The following is a 13,744-nucleotide window of genomic DNA, read 5'->3' on the forward strand; positions in this document are numbered from 1 at the left end:
ACCTGTAAGTTATCTAAACGTAACAGCTGAAAATCACCTGACATTGACACGTCTCCATATTTGGTAATGATTTCCATATTTGAACGAGGGTAAAGGTTAATAGTCCAAGAAGGACAAACTCTAAACGTGTAAAATAGTGCACTGTCCGAGTGAGGTCATAGAAGACACAAATTAGCTCTTTTATTATTTTTTTTGTCCAGGAAGCAAAAATTAGTTCAGTAGCGAGATACTCTGTTCATTAATAATATAAATGTGTGAACTTAATATATTTTTAATTTCGATGTTACATGTAAGAGCAATATTATCATGTCGAGGCCAAGAAATTTCAGTTTAACTAAACACGACGCTTCTTATCGACGAGAATAATAAATACTATATATACTCTTTGATTGTATTGAGTACATGATAAATATTGCTATTTTTTCAAAGCACGAGCATATACACGTAGATAGTTCTTACAAAGAAGAATTCGAGTGCACCAAATTTCCTCTCTTTCACTACATTTTTGAATATATAAAGCTAGTTTTGTCCAGTTTCGTGACTCCAAATCGAAGAAAAGTTTTGACTATCACTTTGTGCTCACGACTTATTATAAAGAACAGGTCACCAATGTCAGTTTCGCTTTGCCATGTTGTAATTTGCAGTGTGTCGTTGGCATAACTTTCATCCAAATACTGAATGTCAATTTCAAGCACCGGGTAGCAACAGTCTGCCTCAAAATGGCTATAGAAATTTGACTTTGCAGCGTATGCGAAACAGTCTAAGCAAAATCGTACGTACGAAGAGTTATTAACGTGATTCATAAAGTCTGTGTCACTGAAAAGTGGAGACATTTGCATGCTGAATACTCTCGACGGAACTTTATCTGGAAACGGGAGCCATGCGTGCTTCGGTTTTGTGTCATTAATTCTTTCCGCTTGTTCAAGATAATATGGATTGTTTGGTACAGGTTTCTTTGTTCTAGAGTTGAAGTTGACCAATTTCCTCAAATTTGTTGCGTAGACATGCTCTGAGCTCAGATTGTATAATTTTAATTTCGTGCTGAGGGATGTCCGTCCAACCTCTTGACATCTAAAAAGTATCTTTGGGTTGAAGTCCGAGTAAATGGTAATGTCTTGGTAGTATCGTGGACTGACTTTGCAGTGCTGACGCAATAGGATGTAATCCTCTTCATGAGATGTAGTTGTCTTCACAAGAACAGGTGACATAGATGCGGAAAGAATTAAAGAACCTTCAAACATTCTTATCAAGGACCAGGTGCTCCAATGGCCTGTGATAAACAAAACAATGTTATTTCAACAAGTGAATGAATGAATTTTTCCTGTGCTAAATCTCGATCAGCCCTTGCGAATATGCGATGTTGAGTAATTCAGGTGAAAGTTGGAGTGAAAGTTCATTCTATTTAGCATGATATAAAATAGTGTAATTAAATATGTACCTGATGGATCAAAATCCGCATAGGGTACGCCGCGAAACACTACTTCTGTAAAATTTTTCTTGTTTCTTTTGTCGTAGAGCGTATTAAGAGCCATTGCTATTTCATCTGTTTTGTAGAACTGGAGCAAATGTTTGTGTTGTGGAGAACTAAAGCAATCTATGAGGTAATCTCTCATATAAGTGATATTACTTCGTGACGTAGTTTTGTCAACCAGATAAAAAAAAATTTGCAATCTAGATGAATGAAAAACGTGGTCCTTGTTCCATTTAACCATATATGGCTATCAGATGTACTTGTACCGTAAGAGTGCATTTAATCCGTCATCCTCTGATTAATTGCTCATGCCTATACTGCTTGCTATTAGAAAACGATGAGAAGTACTTGGTATGCGATGGGACACAACGCAGTTTCCACACGCTTGCAGGGTAACATGTTTGTAGATTTAGTGGTGATTGCGGTATTTGGAAAACGCTGTGAAAGAATTGCAGTTGTATATCCTTTTCAAAATGACTACGTACTGGATTTGGTCTATCGTTTAGAAATATTTTCATTTATCATCATCAATATTAGGGCATCCTGATATCGTATTGTTAAAGCTGTAATTTCTTACCTCTAAGACAAGAGTTCGTTCCTCCCGATCGGCGGTTACTATATAGGCACGTGCGTTTCCTCCAGGTACCGAGGTTTCCACTCAAGCCAATACCCCCCCCCCCCCCCCGACGAGATATAATTATATACTACATTGAAAAAATCTAAGGTTAAACTTGCTGAATGATATTTTATCTTGACGCTGCATACATGGAAGAAGCTGGGTGTAGTCGTTTCTTTCAAGATCATTCCATGGTTGCTCTGAAGCAGTTCCTCACATTTAGCGGCTGACAGAATACGTCACAATAGCGCAAGCTGAAACATAATTAAATTCAGTCAACTGTGTAGAAATGTACTAGCCTGTCTGTATGCGCCTGTATAAAGTTAACATACAACGAAAAATACATTGATGGCTTCAAATGGTTATAAAACGTTTTTGAGCACGTTTTCATACTCAAACTCCGTGCTCTAAATCGTACTCAACTCAAAAGTGAAGGTTATAAAACTTTTATAAAATCATTCTCATACTCAAATGGAGTACATGCTCAAGATTTTTCGAGTATACTTGGAACTTGCTCAGAGGTGTACTCAAAACAAACAAGGAGTTTGAGTATGAGTACGGTAAAAGTTTTATAACCTCCAGACCACGGCGATCAAGGCGATACTGAAATGATTCTGAAGGAAACGCTTGCATCGATTTATAGAAAATTAAAACGATAATTCCCAATTTCTTCTATATATATATATATATATATATTACATTTGTAACTGGGTGTGCAGCAAATGTTCAGTGAAGTGACATCTAGAGTTATGATACAATAACTGAACACTGGACGTCGTCTAGTCCCAAATATCTGACGTTTTCCTGGCTTTTTATGATTTGATATTTATCGTGCCAGGAAAACGTCAGAAACGGCGCCATTACGTAAATTGGAAATTTCGCCGCCTCCAGCTAGAGGCGGCATTCTCGGGCCGATTTTAAATACTTGCGAGCCGAATTCAATGTTAAGCTCACAACTAATAAAAGAAAATATCACTCCAAAATTCGATAACAGAAGCACACAACTGTAGTCAACCGAATGTCCCCTGTCATTTGAGCGAACAAGTCACGTGACTCAAAACAAAGCTCGACAGTTTGTTAAAATGCTTTCAAGAGACCGTTTATATGATGAAAGAATCCATAGAATCGATATTAGTAAGTACAAGAAGCATCGTTTCATTGATTGGTTGTGAGTTTAACATTGAATTCAGCTCGGAAGTATTTAAAATCGGCCCTAGAATGCCGCCTCCAACTGAAGGCGGCGAATTTCCTGTTTACGTAATGGCGCCGTTTCAGACGTTTTCCTGGCACGGTAAATATCAAAATCATAAAAAGCCAGGAAAACGTCAGATATTTCGGATTACACGTCGTCTTGTAAAAATATGCGAGTGGGCATTGTGTATAATGTGATTCATTTGGCAGTGGGGGTATTTCTCATATCAAAAATGAAGTAATGCATCGGCCTTTGTAACCCATGAGCTGATGGTGATGATGACGTGTATGATAATTTAAAAGTCGTGCACTGAGGACGTGACTGTGATAACTTGTTCTGGTGTCATACAAAAGTCAAGTTCAGTATGTATAGGTTACCGAAAATATACGTGGTTTAAGATTCGTTTGTATAACACAAATACATTATCAAAAGTAGTTTTTAGTCATATTCAAATATTACGACAAATCGATTACGCATCTTTCTGCATTTAGAATGTATAGCATGTATAAAAAATATACATACATGTAAACAAACTTAGGGTTGACTAAGAAGGATGCCTGGTCTATTTTAACAAAGATATTTCATATTCATTTTCATATACTATATACATGTAGTAAGAACTACTAGCGACTCTTTGTTATGAAATTGAAATTATCATGTTACTTTTTGTCTGTAAATACATTGTAAAATTAAATTTGATTCACAATTCTTCTGAGATAATCATATTTTCATTCACATTGAACAATAACTAACTTCATGTGAAACAAGAGGCTCATAGGACGCAAAACAAGAAGCTCATAGGACGCGAAACAAGAGGCTCATAGGACGCGAAACAAGAAGCTCATAGGACGCGAAACAAGAGGCTCATAGGATGCGAAACAAAAAGCTCATAGGACGCGAAACAAGAGACTCATAGGACGCGAAACAAAAAGCTCATAGGACGCGAAAGAAGAGGCTCATAGGACGCGAAACAAGAAGCTCATAGGACGCGAAACGAGAGACTCATAGGACGCGAAACAAGAGACTCTTAGGACGCGAAACAAGAAGCTCATAGGACGCGAAACAAGAGACTCATAGGACACGAAACAAGAGAATCATAGGACGTGAAACAAGAAGCTCATAGGACGCGAAACAAGAGGCTCATAGGACACGAAACAAGAGAATCATAGGACGTGAAACAAGAAGCTCATAGGACGCGAAACAAGAGGCCCATAGGACACGAAACAAGAAGCTCATATGACGCGAAACAAGAGGCTCATAGGACGCGAAACAAGAGACTCATCGGACGCGAAATAAGACGTTCATAGGACGCGAAATAAGACGTTCATAGGACGCAAAACAAGAGGTTCATAGGAAGCGAAACAAGAGACTCATAGGACGCGAAATAAGAGGCTCATAGGACGCGAAACAAGAGGTTCATAGGACGCGAAACAAGAGACTCATAGGACGCGAAACAAGAGGCTCATAGGACGCGAAACAAGAGACTCATAGGATGTGAAACAAGAGACTCATAGGACGCGAAACAAGAGGTCCATAGGCCTTAACGATTACCTAAATATCGCACACAAAAACCTGATCAAAGAAACATTTTGTGCCAATTATGAGCTTCTGATATATCTTTATCACAATGTTGTTTGTCACAATGTTTAGATGCGAAGTAGATGGGAAGGAGAGATTGATTGATTTTTTGTTGTTTTCCGCCACACTCAACAACTTTTCAGTTATCTGGTGGCACCCAGTTTTTATTTGTGGAAGAGAGAACCCAGATACAATATACCAGGGAAGAGACCACCGACCTTCCGAAATTAAACTGGGAAACTTTCTCACTTACCGGCGCGAGCGGGATTCGACCAGAGGTGAGAGGCCGTGTGATTTTGAGAGCGATGCTCTGACCACTCGGCCACGGAGGCCCCTTGGACATGTAAACAGAAAGATAAACAGACATGGTTTATGTCCACCTAAACTTTGATTGTAGGGGCTATTGCTAGGAACTTTATTTTCTATAAGCTCTTCGTTACCCAATACCTAGTTCTCTCTGCGCCAGGCGGTGCATGAGGTTGCAACACACTCTCTCTCCAAACCATTTTGTTCCTTGCTACAATCTTGACTTCATTCCAGAATCTTCTTTCTGCTTCCAATGTCCTTCTTGTTTTGGGTCTCCCTCGTGCCGTTTTCCCTCCTGATGGTCTCGCAGTCGGTGTCATCTTCCCTCCGTATCGCGTGTTCCATCTAGTTCCATCGCCGTCTCCCCCGATTGAGGAGACTGTGTTATGTCCAGGAGTAAAACAGAAGGATTTATTTCACTAAATAGGCACCTGAATTCTTGACTCAGGGGCCAGATATGTCAGTTGAAATGACCCCAACCCATTATAATTATGCAGTCAATCTTTGTACCAGGTGTTCAGTTTAGTTAAATTGCTTGGTGTTTAGAACTTTAGAGAAATATTGCATATTCACGATATAAAAGTCCCGCCATAGAATTACGACCTTGACCCAGGAGACATAAATTGTAGAGGTTTCTTTCTTCATTATTAATCTGTATCAAGTCTGATTGTTTGATGTTCAAAAGTCAAGAAAAGAATTGTAAAATGTATATTTATTATAGATGTATGAACCAAACGGCCTCGCCCTATCACAATGATTCTAACCAAAGGGGTCATAGTTGTCATCATTGTCATAGAGTTTTATATCATATTTTAGCTATGCAATCTATTCGGTATTTTGATGTCCACGAGGAGTGATGAAGTAAAATAGTTACACATAATGAGCCACAAAGCACTGCTATAGTATCACAACCACTGATCCAGGGATCACAAATATCACAATTATAACAGCCATAAAGCCCAGCCTTAGCACCAGATCCCCAATTTTAGGGGCCACGGATTTCACAATCCAGTAATGACATCTAACTATACAAAATTTGTCTGAAAGATGACCTTGAGAAAAGATGTTTAAAAGATTGCATCACTGGGTGGGGGCTGAACCTGGCTCCTCATCTCCCAGGGAGGTAGGGGTCACGAAATGCGCAATTCTTGTTTGAATTCCCATACTTCCGGTTTGATAAAAATTGGCATAGGAGCATCTGAGAAGAAGTTGAAATTTTTCAAATGTTAACACACGGCGCACGATGGACTACGCATGACGACGGACAAAAACGGATTGCAATACATACGTGTAATCTATAGCTTACTAGAGCTGAAAGCTCAAGTGTGCTTTACTGGTCACCTTTCATCCGGTGTCTCTGTGTAGACCTTTAACATTTTTGACTTATTCTCCAGAACTACAAGGTTAATTTCAACCAAACTTTCTACAAAGCATGATTGGGTAAAGAAAATTCAAGATTGTTCAAAGAAAGTGTCACACCCTTTTCGAAGTGGAGATATTTAAGAATTAACGAAAAATTCGTAGCATCTGTTAAAAATCTGGGTTAATTTCAATCAAACGTCACAATGATCGTCCTTTGATGAAGGGGGTTGAAATTTGTTCAAGTGAAGGCCATACTCTTTCAAAATGGAAGATAACCAAGAAAACGCAAAGATAGGATGGGGCCATTTAGAATCTGCTAAAAATATTGGGCCAGAAAACTTTAGATTTACACGAAAGCTTTCTAATCTTCCCAAGAACACCAAGGTCATGATTAGTTGTATTAATACGCAAGCATCCCCATGTAGTACAGATGTGAGGTTTTTTTCAAATTGGATAGGGCCACAATAAGGGATTGGGGTATACAGGGAAATATCTTTAAAGATATTCATCTCATCACAGCAGGGTCATGATTGGTCATATCAATATGCAAGAATCATCAGGTAGTGCAGATTCAAGTCCATTCAAATCATGACTCCCAGGGTAGGTTGGGACCACATCAGGGGATCAAAATTTTACATAAGAATTTATAGGAAACATTTTTAAAAAAAATAGTCATCTCCACAACCACAAGACCATGATTAGTCATATGAATATGCAATCATCTACAGGTTGCTCAAAATCAAGTTTGTTCAATTTAAGGGCCGCATGGGTAGGGTGGGGTCACAATAGGAGATCAAAGTATTTTGTGAAAATATACATGTACAATTAATTAAAACAAATTCATTTCAGGAGTAGCAGGGCCACACTAAATCATATAGAAATTAAAATGTTTCCAAGTTTTTCAAAGCCTTTGCTCTATAGTCGAGGGCATATTGTTTTTGTCCTGTTTGTCTGTCCGAAACTTTGATCTTGCTTATAACTTTTGAATGATGAGTGGCAGGGCTCCCATATTTGATGTGTGCATTCCTTGTGACAAGACCTTTTATGGCAAGAAAGTTTTAAACCTTGTGTGTTCTTGATTTTGGAGTTGCCTTACTTTCATGAAAACCTAACCTATTCAATATAAGGTAGAGCTTTCATATTCTTTATTTCCGTGTATCTTTCGGATGGAAAGACTTTTCATTTCATACTATGATGTTGACCTTGTGAATTTTACCTGGAAAAATCTTGTAGAAATCACGATAGCATGGGCATAGTGATTCAGGTGAGCGATGTGGCCCGTTGGCCTCTTGTATTTTCAGGCGACTAGATGAGGTTGATATAAAACGTAAAATCATATTTGGGAACTAGCTGTATCTGACGCTTTTACAGAATTCCAGCAAATGTTCAGGGTGTTTTAGGAGACATCATTGTGTCTTCTTCACTGATTTTAAATTCCCTAAATGAATGTAATTTTAAAGTTAAAGACTGTGATTTTAAGATTTATTCATATACAAGTATATGTATATAGATCTACGTGGTAATTAAGAGCTGCTAGCGGCATTGACGATGAAAAATACAATTCTTTTTTCATTTCTGGTTTTCGGTTTTATTTTCATTTTAAAATGTACTCATAATGATCTTAGTTCTTTGTCTCATTTCAAATGTATAAATATTCAGATTTTCAAAGCAATGTTTCATCTAGAATATTATTTTGTCCCACCCTTTCATTTCGTTCCTTCTTCCCATAGGGAAAATAATTGTTCCTTAGACGTCCGTGGATGGAGGATGCTAGTGACACCCTATATAAGATAATCATTGATTGTCATGAAGGAAACGCCAACTGACAATTTGTAATCTAATTCTAGCGTCTCGCAGTCTGGTAGTATTTAATCATTTATGCTTAATTCTTTATATTTTCACCCACAATGTATCTAAGCTTTCCCATATTTTAAATGTTCTCTAATCGTATTGCATTTTTACTTATGTAGTCTATGCCGTCATATTTTCCCCCCAGACATTTGAACAAGTCGTGCATACCTGTGTCTTAGATGTATTTCCTCATTATCCTAATTACACGGCCAGGAAAGAGTGAGTGGTTTCGTTAAAAAGGTGCGCTTATGATGAAAATTCAAGTTTTATGGTTTTTGAATGACATCAAATACAACGTCAAATACTTAAATTATGTCCAATTTGTGTTTTTAAATATTTTGTTTTAAATCCAGAAGATCTACTGAAACACGAAACCTTAACAATTTTCCAATATCTGTTAAAGGTGTTTCAGTGGAGGCTGGGTTGATGAAATTACAGGAAACAGTAACACAAAACATATTGGGTTGGTGTAAGAAAAAGTACTTTACAACACATTTTGTCTGTTGTGCCTTGAGAACCTGATATAAGTCTTGCTATGTAGGTTTTAATGATATGATGGACAATCCGAAAATGCATCAACATGATACCTGTACATGTAACACGAACTCAATTTTTTTTCAAACGTAAGAAACCTAGAAATTGAGTATGATAAAAAAAAATTCATAGACTTGTTACTTCCTCATATTTCTAATATAATAATTATCTACAAAATGTGAGTTTTTAAAAATGTTCTCCAGAATCACAGAACCCAACAGTTAACCTAATATCAAGTCAACAAAAAGGAGTTTTTGCCTTTTCCATTTTTTTTATTTGCCGGATGTCAAAACTTTATGCACTAGGTTAGATATATGGAGTCATGTGGAGTATTAGTAACAATCAGGGGGTATGACCATGGCACGAGATATCTCCTACTCACTACGTTGCGCATATGCTAAGTAAACGTGCATCTGAATGTCATGGCTATTTCTTTATCGCAAATCAAATAAATAAAATTGTACCATTTATCAACCCTTCGGTTATTTATCAACTATTAAGCGAAGATCGAATTTTCAAACAATTGATAAAGAAGTCTTGTCTCTCAATCCATAGTGAGGAAAACATTCCACAAAATTAATGATTAAAACAATAAACATAAAGACACATCCCACCGTAACAAACAGAAATCGATTTAATGTATGAAAAATGTCTCAGAGTTTTATAAATCATAAAGTAATTTTAAAACATTTTGAATTTTATTTTCATTTTTAAACAATGATCAAAATTGTTTGTTTTTCTTTTCTTTTATTATATTGATTTTTTTTTTTTTTTTTTTTTTTTTTTTTTACAAAATTCAAAATAATGTGTACCAGAGTTAGTTTTAGCAACTTAGGACGTAGGAAGTAGTAAATTATATTAGAAATTTAAAAAACAAAAACCAACAGTACAAAACATGTTGATAATTACCAATCAGTGATTAGGTTTTCCCCCTTAAAGTATACTTATTTTCCAGTCTTGCGGAGATGCATTATAGAGTATTAGAAATCAATGTCATGATGATGTGCAGGTACGTATGAATTTATCACAAAAATAATAATGCATTGCTGAAAAAATGAAAATGTTTAGAAACATGAGTTGTGTCCTTTAACTCCACGGCCATGCTTATTATATCGCTTGATATAATCTTGTAGGTGAGTTTGCTGTTCAGGGGAAAAAAATCTGAGCGCAAACGGAGACTTTGTTACAAGACGTTCTAGCAGAAGCACTCATCTCTTAAGGCGAAGAGAAACCTACATAGTTCGATTTCCTAAGACACTTTGAAACTTACACACAGCATTACTCATTTCGTTGGGTGCATTAAAGCAACTATAAGCAAGCTAACGAACTTTGGCGCGTCTGCAAAGAAGTTTAAAGTATCCGAGAACTATTTTGGAACTATTGCATTCTGACCCCCCCCCCCTCCCCCAACCAACCAAATAGAAACAAGAAAGCGATCGTTTATATCCAAAACTTTCAAATCTATGCAGCAAATGAAACTAAATATACCGAAAGATTGAAATATATATCAGAAGATAAGTGTATGTGTATCCCATTGTATAGATAGGGAATTGAGTATTTAAAAACTAGTTTATCAAAAGAAATCACTGAAGGATAAATTCAAAATGTTAGATTGGTCAGTCTAGAATTATGTCAATTAGTAAATTGAAGGTGATCAATCTTGGAGGCTATTTTGGAGACATAATTTTATCTTTTCCGGACTAAATAAACGGTAATTTAGGGATAGGTGCTTCTTTAGTTGACATGCAACAAAATGTAAGCGATGTATCAAAGATTAAAATATGGAATAATGATGACAGAATAAAGCTCATAATTACTTTCTGTTGATTACGTCCGTAATTTCGATGTTTTGTCATGACAAGAAAACATGAAAAACAAAGCCGAATTGTAGCATTACTTTTTCGATCGTCGGAGCTTTCTAAAATTAATTATATTTGATTAACGAGAAGCTTAAAATTCTGTCATTATAAATCTTAGACCCGGCCATGTGTCTTGTAGTGCTTAACCGCATTATTCTGATATGTTTTGAAGTTTCAGGTGCCTACATAATGTCTGTTAAGAATTAATATGCAAACAAAATACCATCGTCGGAAAGCCACGGTTGATTACGCTTCGTTCCTCTCTCCATCACCCGTGGGTCCATTCATTCCTAATCGCTTGTTCTTGTGAATTAAAATATCTTAAAATATTGTCCAATCAAAGTAATTGTTATAGTAACGAAGTAACGGAACTCTTCTTGTTTTAAAGGTAGCATTAACATAACTTTGCTATCACAACAATTGTATACCAAAATTGGGCTGAAAGCGTCTTGTTGATTGGACAAGTTCGCTCTCAAGGTATACGATGAGCGGCCAATCAAATTGCTTCATTAATTATTCATGAGAACGAGCGAGTATGAATGAATGGACCCATGGGTGATAGAGAGAGGGGAACGAAGCGTAATCAACCGTGGGTTTCCGACTATGACAAAATACCTTTCTAAACCGATTTTTTTTTTGCTAAAAGGTACAGGTGACGAACAGGGATAAATCTCATAAGTCCTATCAAAAATACAAAATTATGTGTAGGGAAAACACGGAGCCCGGGTACACCAGAGGTGGGATCAGGTGCCTTGGAGGAGTAAGCATTCCCTGTTGACCTTTGAATTTATTTGTACACAGAATATTCTATATTTTGGATCTCGATGTCTGATTTTTCTGATACCATGCACGTCCGGAATATGTATGATTATATATTTTCACTGATGTCAATGCTCTAACCACAGGTAGAATGCAGCTATTTCTAAGGAATAACATGAAAATAAGGCAGTTGCTACGTTGTGACGTGGTCTATGAGTGTCTTTTAGGTGACCATGTTTTTCTTTCATTTCTGAGGTTAAACTTTACTACTTAGTGAGACTGTATCGGGCCAATATATGACACTATTTGTGATTTAATTAAAATTGTTTAAAGCTTGATTGGTAATGTTAGAACTATTTTCAGCAGAATTTTCTGATTATTAGATGTTGTCATTTTAAATACATTTATCGCCATATTTTACAACTTCACAAAATCAGAAACATGGTATTTCTTCTATTAAAGATATAAATATGTCTTGATATGGCATGTGACAACAATTTAAAAGAAATTATTCGTGGGATTTAGAATGAACGTGAACATAACTGACAAGAATGTCAAAGGGTACCTACTCAGAATTCTCATAACGCATCCGAAAATTATACAAAATGAGATATAAAAACGATTTTCTATCTACATTGGTAATGATTGGCATCATATACAAACAACGAACAATACGACCTTTTTACTGTCGTACACCAGAATTTTATGCTTAAATAATTTTATAAAGTGACCTCAGCGAAGGGAAATGGTGAAATGATCCTGCCAAAGGCTCTCGTGTTTAAAGTTATTGCATGATAGTTATGCAAAACAGCGTTCATAGATGCTACAGTGGTTGTCGCATGTTTTTAAATAATTGTAGAGGACCCGTTATACGGTCGATAACCATTGTTTGACGACCTAGCATACTATTACATCCATTCAATTTATAATTTTCTTAAGATTCTCCTGAATAAGCATAATACTCAAATACTTTTTTCAACAAAATCTACTTATAAAAATGATATTTAAAAAAAATATGAATAGGATTAGGCAGCAGATGCATTGCCTATCCTCAACAGAACTGATTGAAGAAGTCAGAAGAAAGAAAGATACATTTAACATGTTTAACCACGTGAATCAGATTATCGGAAATAATCATTCTTTATACGGTTGTTCATACAGTAATCAACGGAAAGACTAGTGCCGTTCTCCTTTCAATTCTGAAAATAAAAACCTTTGGTGTTGTGCTGTATGTTTTCGTTTTACTGGCATTGTTCGGAGACACCGGTAGATTACCAGTATTTTTTCGTTGTTCGGTATCTTCTTGCTCTCACGATTTGTTGCTTTGCATTTTCCGCTTTCCCTGTATGAAAACTACCAACTTTTTGAAAACAATATGATAAATAATTATCAAATAACATGATCTTTATGTTAAACATAAAGCAAACGTATATAAACTTTCATGAAAATCCAACCAATGCGTAAAACATTGATCGAGTCAATCACCTTCTGCAGAGTCCGTGCATACAAATTGATGCAAACCAATACTCTATTTGAAATAGGTTTCATTTAAAAGGTGTATGTTAGAGTTGAAAATAATTATAGTTTTCGTTGTAATCTGATTCACAGGTGCTTGAGGACAGGACTTCCGGTACCCCCCTTCTTGTATTTTTTAATGTTCAATTCCTTGGGTATTTCGGACGTATTTTTGATAAAATATGTAACTTCAGAGTTTATATATTTCAATGGAATACACAAATCTCGCATAGAAACCGTTTTTAAAAATGTCATATCACCGATCATAATATATGAATATATATATAAACTCTGAAGTTACATATTTTATCAAAAATACGTCCGAAATACCCAAGGAATTGAACATTTAAAAATACAAGAAGGGGGGTACCGGAAGTCCTGTCCACAAGCACCTGTGATCTGATTGTAATGAAATTCTTTGACATTTTCTTTTGTCTTACTTAATCCTACATTCTGGCCTAGGATTTGTTTTACTGATCAATGTACGGCTAAAAAATCAAATGAGAATTTACATGCAAGAACAAAATCCTCAGACATGCGCACCACACTTAAGAAATACCGCTGGAGATGGATTGGGCATGTCTTAAGGAAACCCATCAATGACATCACTAGGGTCTCACTTCGATGGACTCCAGAAGGGAAAAGAAAGCAAGGCCGTCCAAAGACCACCTGGAGGATGACCGTTGAAGCAGAAATGAGAG

General features: G+C 36.3%; 1 protein-coding gene across 1 annotated transcript; it reads right to left on the reverse strand.

Annotated features, from left to right (window-relative positions):
* Positions 1-255: 255 nt before the first annotated feature.
* Positions 256-1,804, reverse strand: LOC125646152 (uncharacterized). Its single transcript, XM_048872325.2, has 2 exons — positions 1,439-1,804; positions 256-1,270 (listed from the first exon to the last, which is right to left on the reverse strand). Exons 1-2 carry the CDS (start codon positions 1,710-1,712, stop codon positions 498-500), a joined length of 1,047 nt encoding a protein of 348 aa, XP_048728282.2. The 5' UTR covers positions 1,713-1,804; the 3' UTR covers positions 256-497.
* Positions 1,805-13,744: the final 11,940 nt, after the last annotated feature.

Source organism: Ostrea edulis, chromosome 6 (assembly GCF_947568905.1).
Source record: "Ostrea edulis chromosome 6, xbOstEdul1.1, whole genome shotgun sequence".
NCBI classification, from domain to species: domain Eukaryota; kingdom Metazoa; phylum Mollusca; class Bivalvia; order Ostreida; family Ostreidae; genus Ostrea; species Ostrea edulis.